Source organism: Ooceraea biroi, chromosome 7 (assembly GCF_003672135.1).
Source record: "Ooceraea biroi isolate clonal line C1 chromosome 7, Obir_v5.4, whole genome shotgun sequence".
NCBI lineage: Eukaryota > Metazoa > Arthropoda > Insecta > Hymenoptera > Formicidae > Ooceraea > Ooceraea biroi.
Window position 1 is genome coordinate 11,593,301 of NC_039512.1, and position 13,557 is coordinate 11,606,857.

General features: G+C 39.0%; 1 protein-coding gene across 1 annotated transcript in view; it reads right to left on the bottom strand.

Moving 5' to 3' along the window:
* The window catches only part of LOC105279814 (fibrillin-2), a 30,034-nt gene that overhangs the window by 4,191 nt on the left and 12,286 nt on the right, over positions 1–13,557 (bottom strand). The window contains exons 8-34 of the mRNA XM_026971269.1: positions 13,304–13,459; positions 12,677–12,961; positions 12,351–12,473; positions 11,907–12,155; positions 11,523–11,642; positions 11,092–11,307; positions 10,784–10,983; positions 10,478–10,658; positions 10,018–10,323; positions 9,467–9,808; positions 9,013–9,138; positions 8,583–8,916; positions 8,147–8,313; positions 7,737–8,065; positions 6,906–7,332; positions 5,400–5,753; positions 5,011–5,124; positions 4,664–4,822; positions 4,378–4,592; positions 3,696–4,053; positions 3,425–3,570; positions 3,192–3,300; positions 2,754–3,032; positions 1,114–1,539; positions 586–834; positions 293–496; positions 39–164 (exon numbers count right to left, since the gene is read on the bottom strand). Coding sequence (XP_026827070.1) covers positions 39–164; positions 293–496; positions 586–834; positions 1,114–1,539; positions 2,754–3,032; positions 3,192–3,300; positions 3,425–3,570; positions 3,696–4,053; positions 4,378–4,592; positions 4,664–4,822; positions 5,011–5,124; positions 5,400–5,753; positions 6,906–7,332; positions 7,737–8,065; positions 8,147–8,313; positions 8,583–8,916; positions 9,013–9,138; positions 9,467–9,808; positions 10,018–10,323; positions 10,478–10,658; positions 10,784–10,983; positions 11,092–11,307; positions 11,523–11,642; positions 11,907–12,155; positions 12,351–12,473; positions 12,677–12,961; positions 13,304–13,459 — 6,300 coding nt within the window. The remainder of the gene's footprint in view (positions 1–38; positions 165–292; positions 497–585; positions 835–1,113; positions 1,540–2,753; positions 3,033–3,191; positions 3,301–3,424; positions 3,571–3,695; positions 4,054–4,377; positions 4,593–4,663; positions 4,823–5,010; positions 5,125–5,399; positions 5,754–6,905; positions 7,333–7,736; positions 8,066–8,146; positions 8,314–8,582; positions 8,917–9,012; positions 9,139–9,466; positions 9,809–10,017; positions 10,324–10,477; positions 10,659–10,783; positions 10,984–11,091; positions 11,308–11,522; positions 11,643–11,906; positions 12,156–12,350; positions 12,474–12,676; positions 12,962–13,303; positions 13,460–13,557) is intronic.

Consider the following 13,557-nt stretch of genomic DNA (forward strand, 5'->3'; position numbering starts at 1 on the left):
GTAGAATTATCATTGCTCAAGTGGTCAGAGAAACTTACCGACACACTGAATGCCAGACTTGTCGGCCTTGTAGCCTTTATTACAGATACATCTGTAGGAGCCCAAGGTGTTGATGCACAGGCCGTTTCTGCAGAGATCAGGTATAGTCTTGCACTCGTCAATATCTGAAAATTTACATCGATAAAGAACAGTCTTCGTCTCTTTTTCTTTTCATAGTCAACATCGATAATATTATATGAATAGAGTCGATAATGAGATAGATAATAGCAATGCCCAAGAGGCTATACAATACCTTGACCGTTCACGGAAAAGCCTTTGTCAAGGCAGAGCTCGTTATAATTTTCAGAATCTCTGGACGGACAAATCTCACAATGGGGACCCCATGCCGCTCCCATGGTGCAGCAACAATCCGCCTTTGTCACGGTGCGTAACTCCAAGGTTCTGGCGGTGCATCTGCCTCCGATTGTTTGCAGGAAGCAGTAGCCGACTCTTCGATCTGACCGCATAAGAAATACAGAATACGCTTTTATTCCACTTGTTCGCTGTGATTCTTATCTGTTATGTAACTTGACTGATTCTTCGTACCGATACATGATTTTCCGTCCAGGCTTTGTTCGAAACCGTCATAGCAAAGGCATTGGTAGCTGCCTTCCAGATTGACACAACGACCATGCTGACAGAGGCCAGAGTTAATCGCGCACTCGTTGATATCTTTGCACTCGTCCGCCGTTCCTATTTTCTGGTAACCAGGTGGACAGATGCACATGAAGGTTCCAATCAAGTTCTTGCACTGGAACCTGCAGTCGTTTGCTGGCGTAGTGCATTCGTCGACGTCTAAAAACAGAAATTTACATAAACAAGAATTTCTTTGGTTCATATAAACTTTATATTTGAACTAGCAAAAATACACACAGTACTTGGAAATTATTATATATATAAATTTTTATATATTTATAATTTTATAACTTTTATAAATATTTGTATCTACATAATTTATTTTTCTTAATAATCTAATAATATAAATCTAATAATATAATAATTTCATAATTTATATTTATACGATTATATGTAAAATTGAATCTAAAAAATGAAGCAATGACCGTTCTCAATTACCTATGCAATGGCGGCCGTCCGGTGCTAAGGTGTACCCGTAAGGACAGATGCACCGGAAGGAACCTGGTGCATTGTGACACCTGAAAGCGCACTGATTGCCCAATTCCAGGCACTCATTCACGTCTTCGCAAATCTGATTCACCCCCGGTGCGTACCCTTCGTTGCAGGAACACTCAAAACCGCCATCAATGTTGCGGCAGGTACCATTGCCACAAATATTCTGAACGTTTAGGCATTCGTTGTTGTCCACGCAACGTCTTCCTGTTTCATCCAATATGTACCCCGTCGGGCACTCGCAGCGGAACGAACCATCTGTGTTGATGCACTCACCTCCTGAACATGCATCTGGCATGAATAGGCACTCATTCAGGTCGATTCCGGTATCGTCCCGTCCCGGTCCCTCCGGACACATCCTTTTGAATTCCTCTGAATGAACATAACTGCTTATATGAGTTTCCAAGTTTTCGTAAAATTAATGTAATCGTTCGCGTGTGCAACCTCATCAAATTTTTCTATAAATAAATTTAAAGATATAAACAAAGATACAGGAAAATATAAAAAGATATAGAAAGATATAGAATATACAGGGTGAGGCACCTAAAACAGGCCACCTGAATATCTCGGCTGTTATTGGTGATAGAAAAAAATGTGTCAGGCCAAACTTGCATGGTTTCGAGGGACACATAATTTGTTCTAAATAGTTTTTTATTAGGTGGACGCGTAGAGGTCATATGAAGGTCAACTTCGTTGTTTTAAATGGTATATGTTTTTTTACGTACCATCTGGTAGAGCGTTTGAAGATGCGCACATTAATCTACGGGTCAAAATCATTCAAGGTCACTGAAGGATAACATTTCTAAGTGCTAGAACTTTTTCATTTCTGAGTTTACGGTATTTTCAATAGCAGAGAACTCTAGGCAATATAAAATATAATGATATCATCAACTCAGAACTTCTCGGAAAAAGAAAAAATTTCTAAGGGCTAGAACTTTTTCATTTCTGAGTTTACAATATTTTTAATAGCAGAGAACTCTAGGCAATATGAAGTAAATTATTTTCCCTTGGCCTTCATTGACTTTGAATGATTTTGAGCCGTAGATAAATGTGCGCATCTTCAAACACTCTACTAAATGGTACGTAAAAAAACATATCATACCATTTAAAAAAACGAAGTTGACCTTCATATGACCTCTACGCGTCCACCTAATAAAAAACTATTTAGAACAAATTATGTGTCCCTCGAAACCATGCAAGTTTGGTCTGACACATTGTTTTCTATCACCAATAACAGCCGAGATATTCAGGTGGCCTGTTTTAGGTGTCTCACACTGTAGAGATAACGATTCTAAAAATAGATATAGAATAGATATAGAATTTTTCGATAAATATAAAAGCATAGAATATTGTATACATATTGTAGAAAACGTTATATAGAAATCTTAATATTTTAAATATTTTAAAATAGTTTGTTTTTTCTAGTTTCTGGTTTCTTGAATTATTCGAAATATCAAGAGAAACATGCTTTACCTATAAAAATTAACCAAAATATTTAATTAAGACAGAAAAATTTGTATTAATTGAATTAAGAACTTTTCGAGAATACAAATTTTTAAATTTCCACAAAACTGCTATTTTCATACCGCTATTTTCCGGTGGACACTGTTCACAATAGCGACCCCAGGCCTTGCCCATCGTGCAACAGCAATGCTTCCTGCTCATCTTGCCCTCGCGTGGAAAAGTGCATTGACCACGTCGATAGCTGTCATAGCATTCGTCCTCCCTTACGTCGATGCACGTTAATGAATTCGGTCTGTCGCTCAACCGATATCCGACCGGGCACTCGCAAATTACGCCACCCTCCGTGTTGATGCACCGACCGTTTTCACAAATGCCTCTCGTTTCCACGCACTCATCTACATCTGTAGTGTAATTGAACAAAATATTAATTGCGGTTTAAATATAAAGGCCTGATAATGTATGATACATAATTGAACGTACGTACGATATAAAATTATGTGATATATGTGATACAAAACTATGCGAACAATTAAGATTCTTTTGTGCGAAAGCTTACGAACCGACGCATTTTTTTCTGGTGTGATCCAGTTCGTATCCTAGCGGACACGAGCATATGTAAGATCCCATTAGATTCTGACACCTTCCTGGTGGTGGACACAGTCCTAATACCTGCAAAATAACAGTAATATTGATTCCAGGAGGTATTATGCAAAAATTATTTAAAACTTGGATAGTTTGAGAAAAACATTTTCTGACAAATTTAAATTATCACGAAAAATAAATCATGATGTACCTCGCGGCATTCATCGATATCGCGACAATGCTGGCTGTCTTCCGTCAGCACGTAACCGTCCGCGCACTCACAGACGAAGCCACCAATCGTGTTCCGGCATCGACCGTTGCGGCACAAAAATGGCATTATTCGGCATTCGTTGATATCTGAAAGAAAATTTGTTATAGTTGTAAAAATGCAAAGAATCACCTACAGAAAAATTTTTGATTGAAAAGATCTTAATACTTGAGACAAAAAAGCAAACAATTAAAAATTTCAGCTATCAACTCACCGGCGCAATCGTTATTCGGACTGAGCTTGAATCCCTGGTAACATTGACACTTGTAGGAGCCCAAGGTGTTGATACAAGTGCCGTTGTTGCATATGTTCGGGTTGCGCTGGCACTCGTCGATGTCGACGCAGTTGTCCCTGTCGCGGGTCAACGAGAAGCCGGGATGGCAAACGCACTGGAAGCCGCCTTGTAGATTGCTACACGCGCCGTTGTTGCAGATACCTGGACGCTCGTAACACTCGTCGATATCGATGCAATCGTGTTGACTGGGACCAAGCTTGTAGCCAGCTGGACACACGCACTCGAAGTAGCCCTGTTGATTGATGCACTGCGCGTTCCCGCTGCAGGGATTCGGTATCTAGAAACGATTATTATGAATAATAATTATTCAAATTAATTTTATAGATACTCTTGTTATTTTTATCAATTAATCCGAACGATAAGTATCACGGTAGTTTAATAATTTTTATTAATTTTTTTAAAAAAGAATATACATATACATATATAAATTTTATTGTACAATAATACACACAAATAAATAAATAAATAAATTATAATAAATTAATTAATATATATTAATTTATTTATGTATTACGATAAAATGTCGCCTTGCTTTCTCTTCAGTATTAAGCAAGAAGAAACCGAAATTTTTTAATTTATTGAAGAATATCAAAAATCGCACCTGCTGGCACTCGTTCTCATCGATACATTGATGCGAGTCCTGATCATAGACGTAACCCCGTTCGCACTGGCACTCGAAACTACCGGGCGTGTTCATACATCGTCCGTGAGTGCACATCGTTGGCATCAGAGCGCACTCGTCGATCTCCTCGGAGTGATTTGTAATCGGATTCATAATCTGTCCCGGCACCAGTCCACACAGAATCTCGTGCTCACCTATAAGGCCGTGATCAGTGATCGTTAATTCTATTCGATCATGTATATTATTTAATTACATGAATACTTACGAGTTCTTTCGCCGGGGCACTTCTCGCAAAGGCTGCCCCATGCCGCCCCCATTGAACAGCAGCACAACATTTTCGTCTGCGGTTGCACCATGGGATTAAGGCATTGTCCAGCATCGTAAGTGAGATAGCAGGCTTCCTTTCTCATGTCAACGCATTCCTCTGAAAAGACAAATTTATTACATTTGTTGTACGTTACGGTTTCTTCTATCGGTTTTATAAACAATATTTTTATATTAGTGTCGTTTTACTTTATATCATTATTTCTTCTATGGGATACGTTATCAAGCACTGTTAAAATATAATAAAATAAATATTAAATTTTCTTTATAATATTTGAGTGCACTCACTTCCGCCGGGCATCGCCATATATCCTTCGGGACATTCGCAATGATATTTTCCTTGATCATTGATGCAATATCCAACACCGCATATTCCTGGATGCAGCGCGCACTCGTTTATATCTGTAATAATCAACGCGCGATTAAACATTTTGCTTTTCTTGAATCTATACGTATAAAGAACAATGGTACACACATAAAAATCTAAAAAAAGCTTCATATAAATATTTAAAAATATTAATAATATCAAAATTTGGAGATACTTATGTTTCGTAAAGATATTAAAATTTAAGAAAATTAGTATATTCAAACTCATTAAGGAGAAATATTAAATAAAAGGAGCTCTAAACTATGTAAACTAGAATATACAGAATTTGTACAACGTATATTTCTATTACCGATGCAACTAGTCTTAGTATCGTCCAAGATGAAACCCTCGTTGCAAGAGCACATGAAACTACCGAACGTATTAGTGCAGTGTCCATTTTGACAGATGTTCTCGTGTTCTTCGCATTCATTGATGTCTTCTAGAATAACAGTCACACGATTCGGTCTGTATCCCTGTCCGCTGGGACATAATTGGTCATACTCTTTCGTGCCAACTCTTGGACACTCCTCGCAACGGTTGCCCCAGGCGGTGCCAATGCTGCAGCAACAGGTTGCCTTTGTCACAGATGACGCCACCTCGAAGATGCATTGCGGTCTTCCGCTGCCGTGCTCGTAGTCCGTGAAGCACAACGATTCGCGTCTATCTGTGTGTGTGATCCGACAGAAAATTACAATAATAAGAATATATTATACAGGAAAAAGAGAATTTAAAAAAAGAGACAGAGAAAGAGAAGTAAAGAGAATAAAAATGAATTAATATACAGGGTGAGGCACCTAAAACAGGCCACCTGAATATCTCGGCTGTTATTGGTGATAGAAAACAATGTGTCAGACCAAACTTGCATGGTTTCGAGGGACACATAATTTGTTCTAAATAATTTTTTATTAGGTGGACACGTAGAGGTCATATGAAGGTCAACTTCGTTTTTTTAAATGGTATGATATGTTTTTTTACGTACCATTTAGTAGAGTGTTTGAAGATGCGCACATTTATCTACGGGTCAAAATCATTCAAGGTCACTGAAGGATAACATTTCTAAGTGCTAGAACTTTTTCATTTCTGAGTTTACGGTATTTTCAATAGCAGAGAACTCTAGACAATATAAAAAATAATGATATCATCAACTCAGAACTCCTCTGAGAAGAAAAAAATTTTAAACTCGAGAACTTTTTCATTTCTGAATTTACGGTATTTTCAATAGCAGAGAACTCTAGGCAATATAAAAAATAATGATATCATCATTTCAGAACTTCTCGGAAAAGAAAAAATTTCTAAGGGCTAGAACTTTTTCATTTTTGAATTTACGGTATTTTCAATAGCAGAGAACTCTAGGCAATATAAAGTAAATTATTTTCCCTTGCAGTTGGCCTTCAGTGACCTTAAATGATTTTGACCCGTAGATCAATGTGCGCATCTTCAAACGCTCTACTAGATGGTACGTAAAAACACATATCATACCATTTAAAAAAACGAAGTTGACCTTCATATGACCTCTACGCGTCCACCTAATAAAAAACTATTTAGAACAAATTATGTGTCCCTCGAAACCATGCAAGTTTGGTCTGACACATTTTTTTCTATCACCAATAACAGCCGAGATATTCAGGTGGCCTGTTTTAGATGCCTCACCCTGTATATGTAAGAATACAAAATTTAACATATATAAAAATAAGAGAAGAAATAAAAATAGATAAGAGGAAATCATTCTTAATAATATTAACAATATTAATATTAATAAAATATTCTTTTCTTAGCGCACAACTTGCGAAAATCATTCTTGAATCAGTGCACCTACCGACGCAAGCATTTCCGGCTTCCACTAATTCATGATGCGGCGGACACCTACAGATGTATTTGCCCTGCGTGTTGATGCAAATGCCATATTGACAAGATTGCGGGCTCTCGCATTCGTCCACGTCGGTGCAGTTGCCACCGGAACCATCCAGCTTGTAGCCCTCGTTGCACTCGCAGCGGAACATGCCGAAGATATTCTCGCAACGGCCGAACACGCACAGATTACTGAACATCTCGCACTCGTTGATGTCCACGCACGCCTGCTCGTTGCGCTCGTCCGGATGCATGAAACCCATCTCGCACTCACAGCGATAAGCGCCAGGATAGTTCAAGCAATGCCCATTTTCGCAGAGTGTGATATCCTCCACGCACTCATCGATGTCTTTGCAGCTGTAGCCATCACCCCGGAAGCCGGCGTCGCACACGCACTGCAAGAATCGTTGATTTTAGCAAGATGGAATTAAGCTTGACGAGCAGACATTTATATATTGTACAGAAAATTATTAAATGCCATTTAAATCACAAAAGACAAAAATTTGCGCCTTGATCATTAGTCGCTAATTACTCGCAAGATTCTTTTTCAGATATTCAAGCTTTTAATTGTTTATTGCAGTTATTGCTGCTAAAAAGGAAGAAATAATTTAAATGTAATTTATGTGTTTTACGTATTCAGAAAAAATGAACTTTACGTGGCGACTGTTTGTTTTACATAAAATTTCTTTCATTAAACGTACATATATATTTTTATATTTTTATATTTTTTTATTCTGACATAATCTAATACAACTACATTAAAGCCTTAAAAAGAGTCTGTCATAAATTTAGCATATACCTTGAAGGAACCTTCGGTGTTAATGCAGTGCGCATTGGAGTCGCAACCGCCGTTGTTCGTGGAGCACTCGTTGATGTCCCAGCATTCAATTCCATTTCCGGTGAAGCCTTCGTGGCATGTGCACACGTACGAGCCCTGGGTGTTTTGGCACTCGGCAAACTCGCTGCAGGAGTAGGCATTCAGCCGGCACTCGTCGTCATCAGTGCATGCCGGCCCTTCCGCTGGTTTTACCGAGTATCCTTCCTCGCAGCGGCAATTGAAAGAGCCGATCGTGTTGTAGCACTCGCCGTGTCCACATATTCGTGGTTGCGTCGTGCATTCATCGACATCTGGTGATTGAGCAACATGAGTAACTTCGTAAAAACAGTATAATGTAATTTTTTAATGCGAGCAGGAATGAAAGAATTTACCTATGCAGGATATGCCGTCTCGTCCGGGTAATAAACCATTAGTGCAGTTGCATACGTAGCCACCTGGTATGTTCTTACATTTACCTCCGTTGCAGATACGAGGATTCTCCTTGCACTCATCCACATCCACGCAAGATCGACCGTCCAGATTTAAAGCGTAGCCAGTGCTGCAGTATAATTATAATAATAATAAGTATTTAATCAATATTATTAACTTACATATCGCATTATATTATAATATAGCTGTTCACATTATAATTAAAACAGAAATTAAGTATTAAAATATTAGAAAAGTTTGAATTATCTATAAAATCATCAATCTGTTTTTGTCTTGATTTAATTATAACACTAAATAATAATGCAATATTAATGATTTCTTATGCATAAGATAATTCAAGAGATCAATTTATCAGAAGAAGAAAAAATGATTTTTCACCGGCAGGCGCAGGAGAAGCTGCCCGGCGTGTTCAGACAAAGGTCCTCGCAGCCACCATTGCCAATCGCGCACTCATTGATGTCCTCGCAGTGAGATCTAAGTCCCGTCTGTTGATAGCCGTCATCGCATATGCACTGATAAGTTCCCATCATGTTCTCGCAGACGCCGTTCGAGCATATGCCGCTGGTCCTCGAGCACTCGTCGATATCCTTGCAGGATTGCTTGTCAGGACCTAGTTCGTGCCCCGGTGGACACAGACAATTAAAGCTCCCTTCGGTGTTGACGCAAGTGCCGCCGCGACATAGTCCTGGCGTCTCCTCGCACTCGTTTATGTCTGAAGTAAAGTTCAAATTATTTCCAGATATTATTTCTCTTATATTTGAGAATATAATACAATGTTGCAAGAGAAACGTCTTTTCTAATGTCGTACCCATGCAGATCTTCATGATATCGCTACCGCGATAACCGGAGCTGCAGTCGCACTGGAAATTGCCGGGCGTGTTTCTGCAGGTGCCGTTGCCGCACACTCCGTGCATGATCTCGCACTCGTCGATATCTGCGTGTGATAAAAAATTCTAACTATCCAAAATTTCCCAAAAACTACCGGAATTTTCCATGATCCTTGTTAATCTTCATAGTAGAATTCTTTCAAAATTGATTCACGCTTCTTTCAATTGTGATACATCGTTTTTACGTCCAATAAGATCTTTATCGCTTTATAAGCAATCATTATAATGTTCTCTTTCATCAATATAAGTTAAAATTAAAAAAATCAATATTGGAAAAATGAATTTTATGTCTTAAAAGCACAGGGTTCCAAATAAAGATTGAAATCCAAATCGTTTGCGTCCCGAATTCCGAAATTTTTCTAAAAAATTACGTACCATTGCACTTGATGCCATGCTCGTCAAGAGCGTAGCCTTGATTGCACCTGCAACTGTAGCTGCCGATGGTGTTCTTGCATCTACCGTTTAGACACATGCCCGGGAACTCGACGCACTCGTTGATATCCTGACGTTCGGTGAAACCGTCTCCGCGAGGGCATAGCTCTGCGTGAGCCTGTGTGCTGACTTTGGGACATAATTCGCACTTGTCGCTGCCCCAGGCGCGACCCACTGAGCAACAGCATAGGCTCTTTGAGAAATGACCTTCTATAGCACTGACGCATTGACCATGACGATAGTCCAAGTAGCATGTTTCTTGTCTGGTGTCAGTGCACGTGGTGTCTGTAATCAAGAAATCAAGAAGAAGAAGATAAAAGAGAACGAGAAGAGTGCACTGCATAAATAATTGCGTATTCGAAAAATATTTGATAATAATTCAGTTTAATTTAATATAATCTAGCGCGCAATTTATCACACAAAAGTTTAGCATATTTTCTCTCAATGAAGCAGAATAGGCGCGATCTGTTTGCAATAAAAGATCATTGACTCACGTGTCGCATCTAGAGTGAGACCAGGCGGACATTCACAGCGATACGAGCCCTCCGTGTTAACGCATGTGCCGCCACCCTTGCAGATTCCGCTATTGAGCTCGCACTCGTTGATATCCGCGCAGCCCTTGCCGTCCACCTTCGCGTAGCCCTTCGAGCACTCGCAGAGAGAGTGATCACAGATCTCACAGGGACTGCCCCAAGCCACTCCTACCGAACAACAGCACTCCGAACGCAAAGTTAGCTTTGGTAAATTGTATTCGCAGCGACCGTCTACCATCTTAGTCCAGCAGGAGCCTCTCCGATTATCTGGGACCAGAAAGAAGAGATAGAATATTTACTTTTAACATTTTTATATATTAAAAATGCGTGTTTCCATTTATCGTGAAAATATCAGATGTCAAATATTAAAGGAATTAAATATTAAAATAAAATCGGAGCCAATTAACAAAATAAATCATACCCATGCAGATATGACCGGTGTTGTCGAGAATATATCCCGGAGAGCACTCGCATTCGTAAGCCCCCGGAATGTTGATACAAATGCCATTAAAACATACGTCTGGCCCCAACTCTTCGCATTCATCCACATCTTCACACATTTGATTTTGTCCGTTGTATCTCATGCCCGTTGGACAAATGCACTGCAAGTAAAATAATGTGTTAATAGTTGCATCATTTATATTCTACTTATAAAATTAATTCACAAAACACAGAATAATCTGTTACGTAACTTTAAAAATTATAATTAAATGATTTATATGCTTGCCTGAAAACTACCGGGGGTGTTTCGGCATTGGCCACCGCTGCACAAGGAATCTTCCAGCTCGCACTCATTAATGTCGCTGCATATCTTCCCCGTTGCATCCACTTCGTATCCATTGTCGCAGATGCACCGATACGTCCCCATAAGATTCTCGCATCCGCCATTGATGCAGATGTTGGGATTTTGCGCGCACTCGTTAATATCTATAACAAAACATTTGACATTAAAATTTATTGAATTAGAACTGCAAAGATTACAATATTAAATTTTAGAACGTTAATGTTTAAAAAATGTATGCCTCTCTTTCTTACCGTCACCGTTGTAAGTCATTCCGGCGCCATGTGGACACAAGGCATCGAACTCCGGAGTGTTCGGAAGTGGACAGGGTTGGCAAGTACTACCCCAACCCATAGGCTGGCCCAGAATCACCGTGCAGCAACAACAACTCGACTTCGTTACGGCAGTGGACGTCGGGTTGGAGCATTGGCCGTCTCTGTACTGCGAATAGCACAGATCTCTTCTCGTATCTGATCAGCGCAGAATCATTCGACAGAAATTCAGATTTTCGTTAAACAAGTAGAATATTAAATTATTTAATAAAGTCAATTTAATGAAGTCATTTATAATTGAACCCACAGTTTTATCGATGTTTTAATCCATTTAATGTATTTATAATCTTTTTAAATGTATTCCACAAAGTGCATGTATAAAATATTTAGAACAGGAAAGAAATCGTACGAACCTAGACAGGATCTACCATCAGGCCCCAAATTGAATCCAGGATGACATTCGCATCGGAAACTGCCAGGAGTGTTGATACATCGTCCGTTTTGACAGGGCGAACTTATGCATTCATCAATATCTTGTTGTATAATAAATAATAACGATTAATTATACATTTAATTCCTTTCTTAGAGTTTTACAAATGATTTTAATTAATTCTATTTTTTTTCAATTGTAAAATCTAAAAGCTTGATTAAACTTTAAACTTTTGAAATTTTGAATCTCATATAACAAACTTGAAATTTTCTGATAATTTAGAGATTATGCGAGTTTGAAAATTCGGAATTTTATTTTTGTCATTATTGAATTGAATCAATTATGAGATTAATTGTGAGATCAATACCGATGCAGTGACTCAAATCGGGGCCGATCCTGAAACCGGAGTCGCAGACGCACTTAAAAGAGCCTTCCATATTGACGCATTTGCCGTTCTCGCACATCCCGCTAGTCGAGCATTCATCCATATCCACGCAAAAGGTGTTGTCCCTTGAAGGAGTAAAACCTGATTGACATATGCAGTGGTAAGATCCCGGTGTGTTTTCGCAGCGACCGTTTAGACAAATTCTTGGATTTTCCACACACTCGTTGATGTCTAAAAAAATTTGGGCACATATTATTATCGCATGTCTGAAATCTTCAAAATACCTCAAAGATATTTTCTCTTTTTTTTATATAAATATATGTATTTTACAAATTTAGAATTCAATGACAATCATTATTCTGAAATTTGTGACGAATTTTACAAATATAAGAATACTCATTTTATATTATTTTTTATATTCTTCACCTATGCACGTAATTCCTGTTGGTGACAGTGTGTAACCATCGTTACATTTGCACTTGAAGGATCCGTTCATGTTGATGCAGTGTCCGTTGCTACACATTCCGGTGTCTTGGCATTCGTCATGATCTATAGAGAGATTCGTTCATATCTCAAACTTTCATGAACATTTATTATTATTACATATATGCATATCTAATATAATCTCTTATCATGCATACTAATATCATAATATTTTACTAGATACTGTACTTCTATTAATAATATTACTTCCGATATTGCTGTTGCTAGCACTGTTACTTTGTCCATAAAGCAATCCAAGTGATCATTACCAGTGCAATATCTGCCTTCGCCAGAAACTTCGAAGCCAGGTGGACAGTCACAGGAGAAGCTACCAGGAAAATTGCGGCATACCCCGCCCTGGCAATATCCTAATTGGCACTCGTCCACGTCTTCGCATCTGCCCCCTGGTTTCCGCGTGAATCCCAGATAGCACTCGCACTCATAGCCCTCCTTCGTGTCGATGCACTTCCCGTTTCCGCAGATGTCCGGCCGCAGCACGCACTCGTTCACCTCGGTGAACGGTTCCAGTTGCGAGCAAAGCCTGTTGTAATCGTCTACAATTGAGTAATAACGTGGATCCTGTAGAATTGCCAGTCGCCGTAGTGCTCGCTTTTATCTAGCGTTCGCTGCCTTTTCCGTCAGGCCTTCGTTTTTATAATTCCTCTAGTTTCGTTTACCTACTTCGATCAGACGAGGCTTGTCCCGCGAATCAACTCGAAACTGTCCGTTGAATTATTCAAAAACACTCTTACGTTTAAAGACTCGCAAAGTTTAATAACGTCAACGAGACAATTAGATCATGTGGATGTTATCAAAAATTATGTAAATAGTATGAAATATGTAGATAGTATAAATGTATATGTGTCGAGGATCTTTTCCTAAAGACATGTACGTACCACTGCCAACATTCGGGCAGATGAAACACTCGTCACCCCATCCGCGACCCATATTCTTGCCGCAACAGCAGTCCTTCTTGCTGAGTCTCATCGCTAGCCGGTTCTTGCACTGTCCATTACGGTTCACCGCCGTGTAGCACAACCCTTGCCTGCCGTCTGACAAATAATAATAAATTAAATAATATTAATGAATAAATGGACATAAAAAAATGTACGAAATTCTGGAAAATTATAAAATGGCGTAAAAGAAGAAT